At 46.2% G+C, this 13,676-nt stretch overlaps 1 protein-coding gene across 2 annotated transcripts in view; it reads right to left on the bottom strand.

Annotated features, from left to right (window-relative positions):
* The window catches only part of NPC1 (NPC intracellular cholesterol transporter 1), a 54,755-nt gene extending 52,130 nt beyond the window's left edge, over positions 1 to 2,625 (bottom strand). For both annotated transcript variants that reach the window (XM_037982439.2, XM_037982440.2), the window contains exon 1: positions 1,965 to 2,625. In XM_037982439.2, coding sequence (XP_037838367.2) covers positions 1,965 to 2,240 — 276 coding nt within the window. In that variant the 5' untranslated portion in view covers positions 2,241 to 2,625. The remainder of the gene's footprint in view (positions 1 to 1,964) is intronic.
* Between the last annotated feature and the right edge of the window lie 11,051 nt (positions 2,626 to 13,676).

The raw sequence follows: 13,676 nt of genomic DNA, 5'->3' as shown, positions 1-13,676 counted from the left end.
GGCTGGGCGAGGTGGCTCACAGCTGTAATCACCACATGAGGCAGGCAGATCGCTAGGTCAGGATTTCGAGACCAGCCTGGCCAACATGGCAGAATCCCATCTCTACGGAAAACACAAAAATTAGCTGGGCGTAGTGGTGGGCACCTGTAATCCTAGCTACTCGGGATTCACCAGAATTGCTTGAATCCAGGAGGCAGAGGTTGCAGTGAGCTGAGATTGCGCCACTACACTCCAGCCTGGGCAACAGAGACTCTGTCTCCAAAAAAAAAGGAAGCCTGCCAATTTAAGGTCCTGATCTAAAACTCTAGGTGGGGCCAGGAGTGGTGCTCACAATAATCCCAGTGCTTTGGGAGGCCAAGGTGGAAGGACTGCTTGAGGCCAGGAGTTCAAGGCTGCAGTGAGCTATGATGGCAACACTGCCCCCACGCCTGGGCAACAGAGTAAGAACCTGTCTCTAAAATAAATAAATTTAAAAATAAATTTTAAAAAACTCCAGGGAAACAGAATAGCTATATTTTCTCTAAGGCACACAATTGCCATTATTTATTTCTCTCTCTCTTTTATTTTTTTTTTGTTTTGAGACAAGGTCTTGCTCTGTTACCCAGGCTGGAGTACACTGGTGTGATCACAGCTCACAGCAGCCTCAACTTCAACAATTAAAAGAAAAACAAAATGTTTTTAAGACAGGGTTTCACCCCTAGGGCGCGGTGGCTCATGCCTGCAATCACGGAACTTTGGGAGGCTGAGGCGGGCGGATCACCTGAGGTCAGGAGTTCGAGACCAGCCTCAACATGGAGAAACCCCGTCTCTACTAAAAATACAAAAATCAGCCGGGCGTGGTGGTGCATGCCTGTAATCCCAGCTACTGGGGAGGCTGAGGCAGGAGAATTGCTTGAACCTGGGAGGCGGAGGTTGCGGTGAGTCGAGATCGCGCCATTGGACTCCAGCCTCGGCAACAAAAGCGAAGCGAAACTCCGTCACAAAAATAAAAAATTTAAAAAAAAAGCTCTTAGTCCGACACTGGATCAACATCATCTATTCCCTTCTGAGAACTAAATAGAAGTCGAAGGAGAGTTTTTTTCTAGTCCACGGAACTCCCTCGACCCTGATTGACTACTACCTATTGATGCCACACCTCTGTGAGGGGCGTTAATACGCACAAGGACACAATTCCCCAGAGGCACTCTCATCCCGATTTGGTTTAAGGAGAGCCACAGCGTGACACCGCCTCCCTCCAGTTTTAAAAGAGGAAACTACAGACACACAAATAGTGAGGTGCTCTTTCCCAAAGCTATTAAACGAAGCAGAAGGCCCCCCACACCCCGAAGGAGTCAGCAGGACACCGAGTTCCAGGCCCCACCCTGTCGCTGGCTAATAGTGACAAGGGGAAATTCAATACCGTCCTGTGAGCCTCAGTGTCCTGAGGTGTAAAAAGGAGTTGATGAAAAGTAACCTGCCCTCTTTAGAAGACCAAGCTGATTTATGTCAAGTACTCAAGGCAGTTTCACTGGGTGCTTGAGGAAGTTTGTGTCTCTTCTCTACCTCTGCTTCCACCTCCATCCTCAGGTGATGAAAAGAAGAAATAAAGTGGTTAGATCTCCTAAATTTTGGAGTTGGTGCGCATGTAGCAGAATTTTTAAAAAAGCAAGTGGTGTCCCTATCCCACTCTACCTACCCACTTTCCTCCCTTCTGGTGCCACGTCCTACACAGAGAAATTAAGTGACCACAGATGGAATAGGCTCACAACAGGTCAACCAGCCCCCACTGCCATCCTCTTCCAGACCACACGAAAGACAGCACGGCCGGAGACAGAAACAGGACAAGCGAGAGACCTCCGAGCTCTCCATCGCTAGACCAACTTCCCCAGGACCCGGGCCTGAGCCGCCGCTGGGCCCGTCGCCCTCGCCGGCTCTCGGCCCCGCCACCTCCCCACAGGGCGTCCCGGTGGCCGGCGACCGCTCACCTGCGCCGGACACAGTAGCAGCAGGAGGAGGCCAAGGGCCAGGCCGCGAGCGCTCATGCTGTGGCCGCGCGAGGCTGCAGACACCGGCAGCGTTCTGCTGGTTAGGGTCCCCGGCGGCCGCTCTACTTCCCCGGGCTGTTTCAGCACCCCGCGCAAGAAGAGCGGAGGAGCAGGAGCAGGCGCGGACGGCGGCAGCAGGCTGCGCGCGCAGGTCAGGAAGGAAGAAGGCGTCGTCGGCTCCGCCCCTTCTGAGAGGTGCCGCTGCCGGCGCTCCATGGCCAGGACTGGGGCGGGGCCAGGGCCGCCGCGCCCTCGCTTCAAGGTCCCCGCTTCAAGGTCCCCGCTTTGCCCTTCTCCTCAGTCCCTGCAATCCTCGGGGGCCAGGCGCGGGACTTATGGAGTCTGGCTGGGCCCGGGAGAGTATCTGTGGAGTTGTGCCAACAGTTTCTGGCCGTGATGTTTCCCCTTTTCGTCTCTGGGTTGGAGGGGGCGGACGAGGTTTCAGCGAAGGGTAGAGCTGACTTCCGGGTAAGGTCTCGCCCGGCCGCGGAGTCTCTGTTTATTTCGGCTCCGACAATTAGGCTGAGCGACTTCTCCTCCCAACCCAGTCACCCGAAAGGAATCTGGGCCCTGGCGCTTTCTAGCAGAGCCAGGGGCGGTGACGCGCGGTGGCCTGACCTTGTGATGATCCGCGAGCGCGGCGGGCGGGGGGGCGGACTGCGGAGTGGGCGGCGGCCGTGCGGTCAGTCCCGGGAAAAAAAAGTGCGGCAGCCGCGCCACCTGCTGGCCCAGCCGGGCAGCGTAAGCCCGTGGGCGCGAGGAAAACCCGAGGTGGGGACCAGGGTCTATTTTAAGTTCTACTTGAAGGCAAATAAAGAAGACGCATTGTCATTTTTGAGCCATGCATTTAATATATGTATTTTAACTCCAGTTGTATGTGTTTCTGGCAACATTTTCCCTCAAATTTCAAGTATTCAGACCACTCAAAAGCATTTGTCATTTCCACTTCGAAGTTAAGAAAATGGAGGTAAAGATGTCTTTCCCAACAGTGGAAGCAAATTTACAATGAAAAGACTAAACCTTCATCTGGAGCAATGACCGAACCCCGCCCCAAGGAGTCTGGTGATGCAGATGACCTTCCCATCCCTACTCTATAAAGTGCTGTTTCACTTTCTGTCTTGCCTCCTCACCTCCTCATCCCTGAGATGTCCACCTGGCTGCCTTGGCCGTGAAACTATGGGGATTTCTTCAGGACCTTCAGCCTAGGTCCTCCACGATGACCTCGTGGTCCTCCTTCAGTTGTGTGCTCTCGCTTCCCACTCCTGAGGCTCCAGCTCCTGGTGCCCCCACTGAGGATCAAGTCGCGTGTATGCCTTCATGCAGGGAGCTTCAAACGGCCATCCCTGGACCAGCAGAGGAGCATCTCCTTGGAACTTGTTAGAAATGTAAATTCTCAGCCCGGGCAATGTAGCAGGACTCCCTCTATTAAAAAAAAAAAAATTACAGTTAGTTGGGCATGGTGGCACACACCTGTAGTCTCAGCTACTAGGGAGGCTGAAGCAGGAGGATTGCTTGAGCCCAGGAGCCCAGGAGGCTATGGTGAGCTATGATCATGCTGCTGCACTCCAGCCTAGGTGATAGAGCAAGACCCTGTCTCAAAGAAAGAGAGACAGAGAAGAAAATGTTAGAGTAATATTTCCAAGTTTATGAATTACTTTGAAGGTTCTAAGTTTCCATAACCCTCCTTGGGGAAGAAGAATTCTGGTTCCTGTGACTTCAGGGCTGCAAGCGGGCTGGAGACAGGAGGGCAGGGGAAGGTCATGGGTAGACTTTGTTTCTGAGGCTGCTTCTGAGACCTTCCAGTCTCCTTTAGTTCAAAGTACTTAGCATGCCACAGCCTCCTACTTTGGGGTATCGTTTTCTGAGCTCCGGTGGTTGAGATCCGGAGACTTTTTTGTTTGTTGAAAGAATATTAAATGCCATCTTCATAAGGACTATTCAATGTTGACCTCAGAGCAATAAAGTAGAAAACAGGGAAAAATGAAATTATTAGACATGTGCATCTTTATAAATGTGCAGAAATAGCTTCCAGAAAACTTCTATGTAGTGGAAAACATACATATGTGAATACAATAGATACACTTTTTAAACAAGTAGGAATATACAGTACACAGTTCTCATCTGGCTTCTTTGCTTTTAGCAGTATGCTTTCCTACCTCACTCATTTTAATAGCTGTAAAGGATTTTATTATGCATATGTAACACTTCTGAAGCCACACTCAGAGCTGTGTGTAAATCAAGGAAATATAAATCACCAACCAACAAATATTTCAAAATAATTCAATTCCTCTACTTGCATTCCTGGTACATTATAGGATGTGTGGTCCCAGCAATACATTATAAATTTACCTTTCCTTTTTTTTTTTTGAGACAGTCTTGCTCTGTCGCCCAGGCTGGAGTGCAGTGACATGATCTCAGCTCACTGCAACCTCCACATCCCAGGCTCCAGCGATTCTCATGCCTCAGCTTCCCGAGTAGCTGGGATTGCAGATGTGCGATACTACGCTCAACTAATTTTTTTGGATTTCATTAGAGATGGGGTTTCACCATGTTGACCACGCTGGTCTTGAACTTTTGGCCTCAAGCAATCCACCAGCCTCAGACTCCTGAAGCGCTGGGATTACAGGCGTGAGCCACTGCTCCCAGCCCCCCTTTCCTTTTCCGTATACTTTGTCACATTCCTGAGCTTGCCTGGAGACCACAAAGCCTGGCATCTTTCTGTGCCCTCTGCTTTCCCAATCATGCTGCATCACCAAAGTCTAAACACTTGAACATTTCCCTTATAGAGAAAGAGGAGAAAGTTGACCCAAGACTGAATTATCCGTAACTGGCAGATGGTAGGCGAAGGCTGGAAATACTTACTGATCCGCTACATAACTTACTTAATCTCTTCTTGGGCATTTAGTTTGTCACTTGTTATTGGAAATGATGCAATGAACATCCTTGTATCTTTTTTAAAAAATTATTTTTTTTCTGAGACAGTCTCACTCTGTCCCCAAGTCTGAACTGCAGTGGCATGATCATGGCTCACTGCAGCGTCTACCTCCTGGTCTCAAGCGATCCTCCCACCTGTGCACCACCACTCCTGGCTAATTTTTGTATTTTTTGTAGACAGGTTTTTGCCATGTTGCCCAGACTGGTCTTGAGCTGCTGAGCTCAAGCAATCCTCCTGCCTCAGCCTCCTAAAGTGCTGGGATTACAGGCATGAGCCACCACTCCTGGCCCATTCTTGGATCTAAATCTTTGCAATCATGTACAAATAGAACTGTTGGAAGTACTTTTATATTGTTGGATCAAAGGAAATGCGCATTTAAGTTTTGATTGTTGTCAAATTGCCCTACAAAGAAATTGCAGCCAGCAATGTATGGAAGTGCCTAAATGGAATCTGTGATTTTATTTATTTTGTTTCTTATTTTAAAAAATATTGGGGCCGGGCACGGTGGCTCACGCCTATAATTTCAGCAGTTTGGGAAGCCGAGGCGGGTGGATCACCTGAGGTCAGGAGTTCGAGACCAGCCTGGCCAACATGTTGAAACTCCGTCTCAATTAAAAATACAAAATTGGCTGGGTGCAGTGGTTCATGCCTGTAATTCCAGCACTCTGGGAGGCTGAGGCAGGTGGATCACCTGAGGTCAGGAATTCAAGACCAGCCTGGCCAACATGGTGAAACGCCGTCTCTACTAAAAATAGAAAACATTAGCCAGGCATGGTGGTGGATGCCTGTAATTCCAGCTATTCAGGAGGCTGAGGCAGGAGAATCTCTTGAACCTGGGAGGCGGAGGTTGCAGGGAGCTGAGATTGCGCCATTGCACTCCAGTCTGGGCAATGAGAAATTAGGCCGGGCACGGTGGCTCATGCCTGTAATCTCAGTACTTTAGGAGGCTGAGGCGGGTGGATCATGAGAGATCGAGACCATCCTAGCCAACATGGTGAAACCCGTCTACTAAAAATACAAAAATTAGCCGGGCGTGGTGGTGCATGCCAGTAATCCCAGCTAGTCGGGAGGCTGAGGCGAGATAATCACTTGAACCAGGGAGTTGGAGGTTGCAGTGAGCTGAGATTGCCCCACTGCACTGTAGCCTGGCTACAGAGCGAGACGAAGTCTTTAAAAAAAAAAAAAAAAATTAGCTGGGCGTGGTAGCACACACCTGTAATCCCAGCTACTCAGGAGGTTGAGGCAGGAGAATTGTTTGAACCCAGGAGGTGGAGGTTGCAGTGGCTGAGATCATGCCATTGCACTCCAGCCTGGGTGACAGAGAAAGATTCCGTCTCAAAAAAAAAAAAAAATTGGGATGCTTTGATTTGTATTTCTTTAATTATGTGAGATTAAGAATCTTTTCACACATTTGTAAGTAATTTTATTTCTTTTTCTTTGCTTTTTTCTTTTGAGACAGAGTCTCACTCTGTCACCCAGGTTGTAGTCTAGTGGCATGATCACAGCTCACTGCAGCCTTGACCTCCCTAGCTAAAGTGATCCTCCTGCCTCAGCCTCCAAAGTGCTGGGATAATAGGTATAAACCACCGTGCCAAGCCAATAAAATTTTATTACAAAAAAAACAAAAAACAAAAAACACACCTTTGATTTCTTCTAAAATTAAAAAAAAAGCTTTAAAAAACTTTTTTTCTGCTGCTGATCTGCGACCTTCAAAGTAGGTAGTGCTTCAAATAGGCAGAGGAAAAAAAGAATGCCTACCTACCTAACAAACTGCAAGCTTGCCTAGTTCCCAGCCTGAAGCCTAAAGTTCAATAACAGAAAATGAAGCTAGAACTAGGGTTTTGGGGTAATAGAATGTAATCAACGTCATTTAGTGACGTCTGAGGCCATTGCACAAAATACCAAAGACTGGTGTGACTTAAACGATAGGAATTTGTCTGTTGCAGTTCTAGAGGTTAGAGAGTTCAAGATCAGCATGGGGAGCTTATTTGGTTCCTGGTGAGGGTTCTCTTCCTGGCTTGCAGACAGCGCCTTCTCCCTGTGTCCCCAAATGGTGTTGACTTAAGTGTGTGCTTTCAGGGAGAAAGATTTCTCTCTCTCTTCCTCTTCTTCCAACAATCCTATTGAATTAAGGCCCCTCCCTTATGACTTTATTTAACTTTACCTCCTAAAAGCCTTATCTTCAAATACAGTCACCTTGGGGAGTTAGGGCTTCAGCACGAGAAATTTGGGGGAGCATAATTCAGTCCCTAGCACCCCTCCTTTTACTCAGGGCTGCATTATGACTTGTGTGGGCCCCAGGCACCTTTGCCTTTGAAGACCCCTTTTTCCTTCAAAAAAAAAAAAAAAATTTAAAATTAGAGTTTCCAATTGCATTGATATAATGACACATATAACCCTGGCTGAATTCATTATTATATGCTCATTATTACAGTGTTTTTATTTTTCTTCTGATTTCAAAAGAAATTAAAATTAAAACATTTTCATGGGACAGTAAAAGTTTCACTGTGTCTACTGTGCCTAATAAGTTGATCCTGTTTTTGCAGCCGGTGTCGTAGACCTATTCCCTGTAGTAGTCAAAGACATTGTAAATTTTTCTGATTGCCTTCCCCAAAAAACCTCCAGGACCAGCAGTGGAGCTGGCTCGAAAAGAAGCACCTATAGAGAGTGGGAGGCTGTCCAGTTGAACACAGGGAACAGCTCACACCTCCCTTCCTCCAGCAGGCTTCGAATTGCCAATACATTTTGGTGAAATATAGGAGAGCTTTAGTTAATGCTTCTGCCAACCCCCTAAGGAGGTTCAGGTTGAACATTTTTGAGAACTCTTTTTGTTAAAAGACTTTTCCTTTTAATTAAGATATAATATTCATATATGAGGTGTACAGAACTTACATGTACAGCTTGATGAGTTTTCTACTTTTTTGAGACTGAGTCTCACTCTGTCACCCAGGCTAGAGTGCAGTGGCGTGATCTTGGCTCACTGTAAACTCTGCCTCCCAGATTCAAGCAATTCTTGTGCTTCAGCATCCCAAGTAGCTGGGATTACAGGCGCACTCCACCGTGCCTAGCTAATTTGTGTATTTTTAGTAAAGACGGGGTTTCGCCATGTTTCCCAGGGTGGTCTCAAACTCCTGGACTCAAGGGATCCACCTGCCTTGGCCTCCCAAAGATCTGGGATTACAGGAATGAGCCACTGCGCCCAGCCAAGTTTCGTTTATGTATTAAACACTTTTATTAGTTATCTATTACTGAATAACAAACTACCCCAAAACAGTATATTAAATGAACAAACATTTATTTTATCCCAGTTTCTGCCAGTCAGGGATTTGGGTGGTTCTAGGTGGTTCTGGCTCAGGATCTCTTCTGATGTTATGGTCAAGAAGTTGGCCCAGGCTACCGTCATCTGAAGGCTTGACTGGGACTGGAGGATCTGCTATTGAAGATGCTGTGGGAGGCTGTACTCAGTGGCTCACACCTGTAATCCCAGCACTTTGGGAGACCAAGGTTGGTGGATCACTTGAGGTCAGGAGTTCGAGACCAGCCTGGCCAACATGGTGAAACCCTGTCTCCACTAAGAATACAAAAATTAGTCGGGCATGGTTGCACATGCCTGTAGTCTCAGCCACTCGGGAGGCTGAGGCAGGTGAATTGCTTGAACCCAGGAGGCAGAGGTTTCAGTGAGCTGAGATCATGCCACTGCACTCCAGCCTGAGCAAGACTCTGTCTCAAAAAAAAAAAAAAAAGATGCTGTGGGAAGGAGGCCTCAGTTCCTCCTTTCTCTCCGCAGGCTGCTGAGTGTCCTCGGGACTTGGCAGCTGGCTTCCTCCAGAAGGAGTGATCCAAAAGGGATTGAGAGCAAGGCAGAGCCATAATGTCTGTTATGAGTTAGCCTCAAAAGTGATAGGCCATCACTTCTGCCATGTAATACTGGGCACGCAGACCAGTCCTGATGCAGTGTAGGAAGGGGACTAGATAGGGGCAAGAGGAGCGGAGCACTGGGGCCATCTTGGAGGCTGGCAACCACAACACCCATGTTGCCAACACCCAGAGGAAGGATATGGAAACTTCAGCACTTCAGAAGGCTCCTTTATGCCCCCTTCCCAGTCAATATCATCACCCCTCTTTTATCCAGCAGGCAACCACTCTTCAGATTTCTCTCACTGTAAGTTGGTTTTACCTGTCCTTGAACTTCGTATAAAGGGAATCATACTCCTCTGTGTCTGGTTTCTTTCACTGAACACGATGTGTGTGGCTTATTCACATTACTTGTGGTGGTAGCATCTTTTAAAAGAATTGCTGTGTAGTATTCCATGGGTTAAACGTATCATGGCAGACTTCTGGGTTGTTTCTTCTTCCAGTTTGGACTGTTAAAAGTAAAGGTGCTGTGGGCACTCTTGTATGTATCATATGTTCAATTACACACTCAGTTACTTTGGGTTCTGTGATAGACTTTTTAAACTCCGTACTTACGCAAGCCAAACTTTATAGACATCTTCATTTAAAATAACTTACAGCTACAACTCATGACTTTAGTGTCGATGGTTATGACCGACTCAGAAATGGGGCATTGTTACTCAGAATTCTGGTAAAATGTTATTCATCCCAGTAAGGATGTTCGAGTTGGTGATTAATCCACTCATGGGTTGTGGTGTAACTTCCACTCAGCTAGGTTGCTACCAGAGCGGGAATGACTTGCGGTTTAGCAGTCAGGGTTTCAAACTGGCGTGCCTTCCCTGCAGAATTTGGTCACAGGACACAGTTTCCTTTGTCTGGGGTTTTTGATCAAATCTATCCTAAAATGGAGAGTCCAACTCCTGTACACTGAAGAGTTTCTCTCTAAGACTATTCTTAAAACTTGAAATGTAGGAATAACAACAGCATTTCACTCATTAAAGATTGGAGGATTCAATCCTAGTGAGGGAGGGAAGAAGAACCAAAGATAGGGGAAGGAAGCTTTTCTGTTGACGGAGACAAAGCTGACACGTCACCTAAGAACTGAAGATCTTTAATTAACTTCCTTTATTTTTTATTTTTATTTTACTTTATTTTATTTTATTTTTATTTTTTGATATGGAGTCGCACTGTGTCACCTAGGCTGGAGTTCAGTGGTGCGATCTCGGCTCACTGCAACCTCTGCCTCCTGGGTTCAAGTGATTCTCCTGCCTCAACCTACTGAGTAGCTGGGATTACGGGTGCCCACCACCACACCTGGCTAATTTTTAAATTTTCAGTAGGGACAGGGTTTCGCCATGTTGGCCAGGCTGGTCTCGACCTCCTGGCCTCAAGTGATCTGCCCGCCTTGGCCTCCCAAAGTGCTGGGATTATAGGTGTGAGCCACTGTGCCTAGCTGAATTCCTTTAATTGTCGAAACATAACCTCCTTCATATTAATAAATTAATAATATTTTTTTTTTTTTTTTGAGAGAGGGAATTGCTCTGTTATCCAGGCTGGAGTGCAGTAGTGAGATCACAGCTCACTGTAGCATCGACCTCCCAAGGCTCAAGTGATCCTCCCACCTTAGCCTCCTGAGTAGCTGGGACTACTGGCATACGCCACCATGCCAGGCTAATTTTTTATATTTTTGTAGAGACGGGAATCTTACTTTGTTGCCCAGACTAGTCTCGAACTCTTGGGCTCAAGTGCTTTTCCCACCCCAGACTCCCAAAATGCTGGGATTAGAAGCATGAGCCACCATGCCCAGCCTCACTCGTATTTTAAAATCATCTGAAAGTATTGCTAAAAGAAAGGATTAGGTCACCAGGAAAACAATAGAAGACTTTCCAGACCTACTGATACATAGGTTATTTAACTCAGGGCTAAGTATAGTCAGAGGGCCCAGAGAAAACACCTCTGTGTAACTGGTTTACCCTTCATGTGTTCATTATGTTAAGCAGAAGAAGAATTATTTTCACATTCCTCGACTAGAATGTCTAATGCTAATTTTGCCTGTCATTTTTTGTTTTTGTTTTTCTCCATGCTTTGAAGTACAAGTCCTAGGGTGTGGGCTGCTATGGCTCAATGGCATGAAATATCATAACCCAGTGTGGCTTTGTTCACAGCCAGGCATGTTCTAAACATTTTGGAATCTTTTTACAGTGAGATAAAATTCACCAATTTGGCTGGGCGAGGTGGCTTATGCCTGCAATCCCAACACTTTTAGAGGCCAAGGCAGGCAGATCGCTTGTGTCCAAGATTTTGAGACCAGCCTGGGCAACATGACAAAACCCCAGCTCTACCAAAATACAAAAGTTAGCCAGGCATGGTGGTGCATGCTTGTAGTCCCAGCTACTTGGTACGCTGAGGCAGGAGGATCATTCGAGTCCAGGATGTGGAGGTTGCAGTGAGTTGAGATCATGCCATTGCACTCCAGCTTGGGTGACAGACCAGGACCCTGTATCAAAAAAAAAAAAAAAAAAAAAAAAAAAAAAAAATTCACCAATTAAAACCAATCAGCCATCATAGTTATAGGTACGCAGCCATAAATCATCTCATTTGACCGGGCCTGTTTGCACTGCACCACACCTATGTGCATCTCTATAGGCTGGTACCAAGGCTGTTTGTTTTCATGTTGCCTTAGTTTTGGTACAGTGCAGAGACAATGCATACTGATAGTTGCCAGTGATTCCTAGAAAGCATCAGGAGTATCTTCACAAATACAATTCTATCCAGTGAGGAGTAGAATCATTTCAAGGGAATAATTTTATTTAATTTAACGTTAGCTCCAGGTGCACTCACCAATCCTTATCCATAATCTCCATTACAAGGCCAGATTTTTTTTTTTTTTTTTTTTTGAGATGGAGTCTCACTCTGTAGCCCAGGCTGGAGTGCAGTGGCACAATCTTGGCTCACTGCAACCTCTGCCTCCCAGGTTCAAGTGATTCTCCTGCCTCAGCCTCCCGAGTAGCTGGGATTATAGGCACCTGCCCCTGTGCCCAGCTAATTTTTGTAGTTTTAGTAGAGATGGGGTATCACCATCTTGACCAGGTTGGTCTTGAACTCCTGACCTCGTGATCCACCCACCTCAGCCGCCCAAAGTGCTGGGATTACTGGCATGAGCCACCACGCCCAGCCACAAGGCCAGAATTCTTTGGTGACTGAACAAGCTAATCAAAGACAGAGTGGTGGAGCAAAAGCAGCCTTGAGTTTCCCAGCCTTTGTGTCATATGGCCACACTTCTTCACGTGGTTCGCTGCCTGCTCTCCTCTCCTGGAGACCTTCTCCTTCCTCATTATGTTTCACTTCCTGCTCTTGTTCATTATTTCATCCTCTTTGCTGAGTTCCCTTCTTTCAAAGTTTATTTTCAGTTTGCCATCTGTTTAAAAAAAACAATGTATTGAATTTAGAGGCAGGATCTTGCTATGTTGCCCAGGCTGGTCTTTAATTCCTGGGTTCAAGCAATCCTCCTGCCTCAGCCTCCCTTCAGACAGGAGCCACTATGCCCAGCCATTTTGCCATCTCTTTTACTCTCAGTAGACTCCCCGTGGGGACCTCATTCATCCCATGACTTTATCCATCACCTCTATGCAGATGATGCCTAAATCAGTAACAACAGCCTTGTCCTAAACATTAATTTGTTATTTCCAACTGCCTTCTAGAATCTATTTCACAGATCCTTCGAAGTGAACATGTCCAAACTCTCTCTCTCTCCTTACCCCAAATCTGCTATTCTTCCCTATTTCCTAAAAAAGTTACTGGCTCAATCCACCTTGTAAACTTTGTGGGCCAAGAAGAATTAACAAAGCCAGCCCAAGACTGCCTATCCTTAGGAAGTCCTGCCTACGAGGTTGGCCCTCAGCTGGCAAACAGTTCCCTACACTGATATCAAACTTTCCCTAAATGATAAGAAGTGTTCACTTTGCCTAAACTGCTGTGCAAACAATGTGGTTTATACTGAATGCCTGTTTTCCTTCTGGAGGTCTTGATTTTTGGTAAATGCGAGGCAGAAGGGACCTATGTGACCCGCTCCCAGTTGAAACTCTGAGCCCTAAGTCTTCAGTGAGTTTCCTTGGTGGACAGCACTTGCTGCCACAACTTGGTTGCTAGAGGAATTAAGCTCATCCTGCGGGAGAGGTTTCTCAGAAGCTTGCACCTGGAGTCTTCTATCTTCACTCTATTTTCTTTCTCTCTTTGCTGATTTTGTTATGTGTCTTTTTGCTGTAATCTTAACCATGTATATGAGTATACATGTATATGTAACCACGTATACGAGTATATATATGAGTAAACTAGATATATGAGTCCTATGTCTTCCTAGCAAGTCACTAAACCTGGGGATGATCTTGGGAACGCCTAACGCACTTTAGCATAATTCTTAGCTCTCTTTTCTTTTCTTCATCTTCTATATTTAATTGTCACCAATTATCATTAATTCTACCTGCAAGTATTTTCAAAAACATGTCCCATATTCTCCACCTTCACTGCTCTGATGCTACAATTGTGACTCCATCTGGGCACCACTGCCTCCTCCACCTTCCCCCAAAAAGCAAAAGTAAAATGCCCAAGATTGGAGGACAGCACCAAGATACCACTACAAGGTAAACTGTCTTTCAAAGCCAGTTTCCTCAACTGTAAGATGGGGATGGTAATAGTGTTTATTTCATAGGGTTGCTGTGAGGTGTAAATGAAAAAAAAGGGTAACACTTTACAAGATTCTCTATCTAAAGTGCTTAGCACATAACAATCCCTTAACAAATGTTAGTTGTTGCTTTTATTTTTAT

This window comes from Chlorocebus sabaeus, chromosome 18 (genome assembly GCF_047675955.1).
Source record: "Chlorocebus sabaeus isolate Y175 chromosome 18, mChlSab1.0.hap1, whole genome shotgun sequence".
Taxonomy (NCBI): domain Eukaryota; kingdom Metazoa; phylum Chordata; class Mammalia; order Primates; family Cercopithecidae; genus Chlorocebus; species Chlorocebus sabaeus.
The sequence above is the reverse complement of the archived record's forward strand: the minus strand, read 5'-3'. Positions and strand labels throughout refer to the sequence as shown.